Below are 5,879 nucleotides of genomic sequence, written 5' to 3'. Positions count from 1 at the left end.
ATTATATAAATATTATATAATAATATTGATTAATAAAAGAATTTAAAAAATATTTTTTCCAGATAGAGATTTTCACTTATTATTATATTAGACATTACATTCTTTATCTTTGTTCACTTGATCTAAAATTTTGCAGGTATAATTTATGTATACAGTGAGACATATTTAGAGTGTCCCGAAAAAGAAAAAGATCAAAAGTCTAAAAATGAATCACCATAATGTGTACCTGCATAATGTAAAAATTAATTTATAATCTGATAACTGATTAAAAATTAATATATAACTAATTAAAAGTTTATATAATTTTTAATTAGTTATTTGTTATGTTTATTAAAAGAAAGTTGTGTGTGGACTAAATTGTATACTAAATAATATGAGTTTCCATTCCAAACATTAAAAATATCTTATTTTGCTATGTGCGTGAATTATTATTTTCTTAGGAACTCAAGAAAAAATTGTATATTTGTCAGTCTCATTAATGTCATATTAAGTTTTTTCATGTGAGTTTCGGCCTCATATAATAGCTTACTTTGTTGTATTACCAGGTGACAGTTTCTGAACTTTTTCCTTTAATAACGCAATCTCTTCTTGCAGCCCTTGAATTGTGTCATCTTTAATGCGATTATCATTTTTTAAATCCACAATAGTATCTTTTAATCCATTTATTATTACATCCTTGTCGTCATCAAATTCCTTCAGAAGTTGATTTGTCGATGGTCGTTCAGAAGGATCCTTTCGCACCATTTGTTTGATCAATTGTGTCTAAGTAAAAGTACATACACAATTTAGATTTAAGCCCTCATTCTGTAACTCTTAATGACAATAATGATATTGTTACATTGTTTTTGCACATGACAGGTTTTGTACATGACAAGAAAACTACACAATGACAATATAATGATATTGTTAAGAGTTATATAGATTAGGAACCTGAATAACGATTAACATAAATATATATAATATAAAATATAATAAATAATTTAATGTATTTAAAACTCACCCATTTATGTCGCTTGAAAACTTCTGGTACTGTATCATTCTTTAAAGAGCTGATTATAGAACTTAACTCCATTTGAGTTTTTATTGGAATTAACAGCTCGGTGAGAACGATTCCTATACTATAGATATCACTCTGCAAAAAAAAAAGAACATATATTATAATGCAAGATATATTCAAATATGTAACACTTTATATTCATTAATATTTTTTCCTTTTTTAATTACCTGTCGATCACACTTTCCCTCTAGTTGTTCTGGTGCTGCGTACAAATGAGTACCAATTACGGAATGATGCTTTTCTTTTTGTAATGGACAAGCTAAACCAAAATCACCTAATTGAATCTGAAGCTGTCCGCTTGTCGAAATAAATATATTACTTGGCTGTAAAATATACATATATTCTTGGCTGTAAAATGTAATCATATTTCGGAAGAGGTTTATGTTGATGAAAATATGCGCATTTTCACCTTTATATCATGATGTACAATTTTTTGGGAATGCATATAGTTGACTCCACAAAGTATCTGTTGAAATATTGCTTTAACTATTGGTTCAGGTATTACACTTATTTTACCGTGTAGCCAATGCTCGAGTGTTTGTTCACACAAAGCCATTTGAATGTATAAAATCACGTACGGTCGATTCTGTTGACCCAAAATACATGACAAATATATTAAAATTTATTATATTTATATTTTCCAATATACTTTCAATATCCATTTTTGTCTTAAAACAAAATATTTATATACTTAATAAACAGCGCTGACAATAAGAGTTAAACTAATTTTGAACAATAATTAATGTTTCAAATATTTAAACGGATTCCCACATTGTTTTATTATGGACATAACAAGATTCTCATTTTTAATGAATGAATTAGTTATTTTCGTTTTAATAATTGACGTATTGTTCAATTTTGATTTATTGATACATTATGAGTTGTTAAACTTTACACAGTTTCTTATCATAATTATTAATTTATTACTGTTTCATTCTTATTATTAGTTGTTCAGAATAATTTTGATTTCAATTTGTTATGTATAAGAATTGATATATGATTGAATTGATACCAAGTAAAGGTAAAAAATGTTATTCTTTATATTAATAAAGTAATAAAAAAGTTATTATGTTATTGCTCTTTTCTGATCGCTTTCTTTTTAAATTTGCTTTGTGAAAAAGAAGTTGATACATATTTCCTAATTACGTTTATATACTTACTTTTTTAGAAGTGTACATACATACTTCTTGGCTAGTAGATTCTATGTCTGCAATGGTTTGATCTAGATTTTCATTATTATTACTATTTCGAAAAGACACTACGTCTGAATAAGATTCGTTAGTACATTCTTCTATATCATTTTTCTCAACAATTTCCTCTCCTATGGTGTTAACCGACGAATTAAGTTCCTCAAATCTTTGACTAATAGTGCTGCGATTAAAAATACTATCACTAGAATTCCCATATATCTTATATTGCTTTTTATCTGTATACATATCAATTGTAGAAGATGCTTTAATATCAGATAGTATATTTTGCTCATTGAGACATATTTTACTATTATTAAAATTCACACCATTTTTATTATCGAATAAATCATTGATGGACTGCGAATGATATGACTTGGTTTTTTCTCGATAATATTTCGATCTATGTGATAACTTATATGATTTTCGATCTGTAGATGACGAAATATTGGGCGATGACAACGGTTCCATCCAAGCCGCATTGTAGGAAACAATATTAGTATGCTTTAATTTAGCTAATGTCCATACTTCATTAAGTTGCTGCTTGATAGTTTCTATATGATCAACAGGCATAACTATTTTTTTAATCGCATATTCGATGCCGTCGAGACGATGTTGTGCTTTATAAACTTCGCCAAAACCTCCACGAGCAATGAAGCATATTTCGCGAAATTCGTCGCGATAACGGAATTTCGGTGTTATGAATCTATATAAGAATGTGAATAATATCAATGTAACGTTATAAAATACACTCTTCGTAAACAAAATGTTGCGCAGGTCTAGACTATTATTTAAAATAAAATAAAGATATGGCGAAATGATACAGGACTTTCCATTTTTTCTCAATAAGATCTATGAGAAAGAAATCAGTTAATGCGGATCTTAATTCTTAAATATTTCGGAATTTATATACATATTCTGCAAATTGTGCGCAAAATCTTTTTCGAGCTTGAAACGCAATCATTGAACAGAATTAGACTAGTAGTATGTAATATCACATTAAATTGACAAACAATAATTTTTGAAATTAATAAGCCTCTTAAAATATTAGTAATTTGATACTTTAGCATTTTAAGAAATAGGTTAATCCGGGATCCGAATTCGGATCTCCTGTATTCCGCGCGGATATTCTCCATCATTTGCAATGAATTAAATTATATATAGTATTAAAAATGCTTAGATTAATATCAAGTTATTAATAGCCTTTGAAAGTGCTTATTAACATACAAAATTAATATTAAAAAAACTCTGAGAAAAAAGTTATAAGAATCGGCGTTGTGATTAGTGCGCATAAAATTATATATCGAAAAAACATTTAATGTATTACCATTAGAAGATGTAAATTTAAAAAAATCATATGACATCATATATGTAACAAACTCGGCTATTACAGGCCATCTTCAGCGTAAATATTGAAGATGTAACAATAAATTAATTAACTTGATCCGTCTCATTGACAATCGAATTCAAATGTAAGAGGATGTTTATTCCACAGCTAATTAGAAGGCTGAATGGTAATAAAAATGATTAAATTGCTTAACAATTTAATAATTTTTATATTTTAAATATTACGTGATATTACTACTAGTTTGCATTTCAAGATCGCAAAAGATTTTAGCGCGCGATTTGCAGAATTGAATATGAATATTAATTCATCGAAAGAATATATTGGATTGTCCGGAAAGTTCATGCCGATGTTGAAGGAAAATTGAAATGTAGAAGATTTAAATTTTAGTATACATTTATTAAATTATATAGATTAGTCGGCACGAACTTTCCGGACAACCCAATAATATTAATTCAGTTAAAACGTCTAACGAATATAATTATTATTATTATATGTATTATTATTAAATCGACGTTTTAAATAACTAACATTGATCAGTGCAGATTTATATGCTCCTTATTAATTATTATTAAATTAATTCATTTTGAAAATTTAAGCTCTAAGATCTGCTTTAATTAAAAATAGGTTTATTTTCTTGATTTGTTTTCTCATCGGTCTAATACAAATTGTATTTGTTGATCTATGAGAAAGGTATGACGTGTCGAAATCGTGTTGATCCCGTTATCAAGAAAACAAACTCAACATCTACATCTGTGCATAACATTTTTTGTCAAAGAACATATTACAAGATTTAAAAAAATATATTGCATAAAATGCTGTAATACCTTGGTATAGATATAGACAAAGCATTTTCACTTTCAAGCTCACCACGAGTGACTGTAAGCATGTGATACAAAGCATGTTGATATTGTCTTCTTAGCATTTCGAATTCCGGCGTATTATAGGTGTCGTTAATTAATTGCAACTGATGTAATTTATCACAGATCGCTATAAAACAAATATTGTTACAAAACAAATGTCTTAACAGAAATATTTCTACATGTTAATAGTAATGTTTAAAGAGAAGGATTACCATAATATAATTTATTTCTGCGAACTTTATCCTCTTCTAACAGATTGCATAATTGTCGTAGGAGTGATTCAATTAAGATGCCAGTGGACTGAGTTATTTGCTGTTCTCGTGGCGCAATTGATCTGTTTTCGTTTTCATTAATATCGTCCAGACAAAGTGTTGACCTCATGTTGTTACTTGAGCCTAACCAAATCAATATTTGTAAATTTCAGATATGTATCCCAGTTTTAGGAAATTACAAAAATGTCCATTTGAATGTTAACGAAAATAATGCAATGTATATCAAAAAATGTGACCACAAATTGTGTCCAATTATTAAATCATTAATAGCGTGTATTTATAAAAAAAAACTCTGCAGTATTATAGTTAAGTTTTGTTATACCTTATTAAATATTAAATAATAACATTTTTTCGAAATGACCATCTCTAGCTTCGATTCAAGTTTTAAGATGCTTCGGAAACAATGCATTTTTTTATGGATAAATTCTATCTACCAATAGAGGTCTTTAATTTACTAAATAATGAAAATCTTTCAAATCTATAAAGTTTTTTTTAGTATTTAATTAAATATAATTAATAGAGTCTGCTTTATTTTATACATTATATACATTATTATAGTATAATTATATAAAATAACAGTATATTAACAGTAACATAGAAAAAAATGAACTCTGAAATATTAGTTATTCTCTGCATGTAGTAAGCTGACATTTTGTTTAAATAAGTCTTTAATGTTATTTTAACGACAAAATGACTTCTTTAATATTTTGATGTAAAAATGAGAAAGTTTATTTAATAACTTATCCTTTTTGTAGCCACTTTTTTGTCACCTTGTACATAAAATTATGAATACTGAAACACTACTACTGTGTCTATTGATAATTTCAAATTTTTATAATTTAAAAATTACAAAAATATCCATTTCAATTCTTAAATATAAAGAATGATGCAACATATGATGTACTTATTAATATTGCAAAAAAATTAGAAAAAAATCATTATCAATAAACATTTTTGTAAGATATCTTTTCTTCTTTCGCAATGAAATGAATCGTCATTTTAAAAAAGATTCTACATTAAAAATTTTTACTTATTGTTAGAAAATTTTTTATATATTAAAATCTATTTTCCATATTTCGTAAAAATTTCAAGATAATACATTTTGAATATTTAAACATTCCATTTATCATAACATAAAAGTCACTCGATTCTACA

The 5,879-nt window shown here is 26.6% G+C and overlaps 1 protein-coding gene across 3 annotated transcripts in view; it reads right to left on the bottom strand.

Moving 5' to 3' along the window:
- Positions 1–351: 351 nt before the first annotated feature.
- Positions 352–5,879, bottom strand: part of LOC108690326 (eukaryotic translation initiation factor 2-alpha kinase 1-like) — a 6,132-nt gene continuing 604 nt past the window's right edge. For all 3 annotated transcript variants that reach the window (XM_018197561.1, XM_018197559.1, XM_018197560.1), the window contains exons 3-9: positions 4,665–4,847; positions 4,417–4,579; positions 2,218–2,950; positions 1,467–1,643; positions 1,225–1,380; positions 1,001–1,132; positions 352–762 (exon numbers count right to left, since the gene is read on the bottom strand). In XM_018197561.1, coding sequence (XP_018053050.1) covers positions 526–762; positions 1,001–1,132; positions 1,225–1,380; positions 1,467–1,643; positions 2,218–2,950; positions 4,417–4,579; positions 4,665–4,847 — 1,781 coding nt within the window. In that variant the 3' untranslated portion in view covers positions 352–525. The remainder of the gene's footprint in view (positions 763–1,000; positions 1,133–1,224; positions 1,381–1,466; positions 1,644–2,217; positions 2,951–4,416; positions 4,580–4,664; positions 4,848–5,879) is intronic.

The sequence above is a fragment of the Atta colombica genome, unplaced genomic scaffold (assembly GCF_001594045.1).
Source record: "Atta colombica isolate Treedump-2 unplaced genomic scaffold, Acol1.0 scaffold311, whole genome shotgun sequence".
Lineage (NCBI taxonomy): Eukaryota > Metazoa > Arthropoda > Insecta > Hymenoptera > Formicidae > Atta > Atta colombica.
The sequence above is the reverse complement of the archived record's forward strand: the minus strand, read 5'-3'. Positions and strand labels throughout refer to the sequence as shown.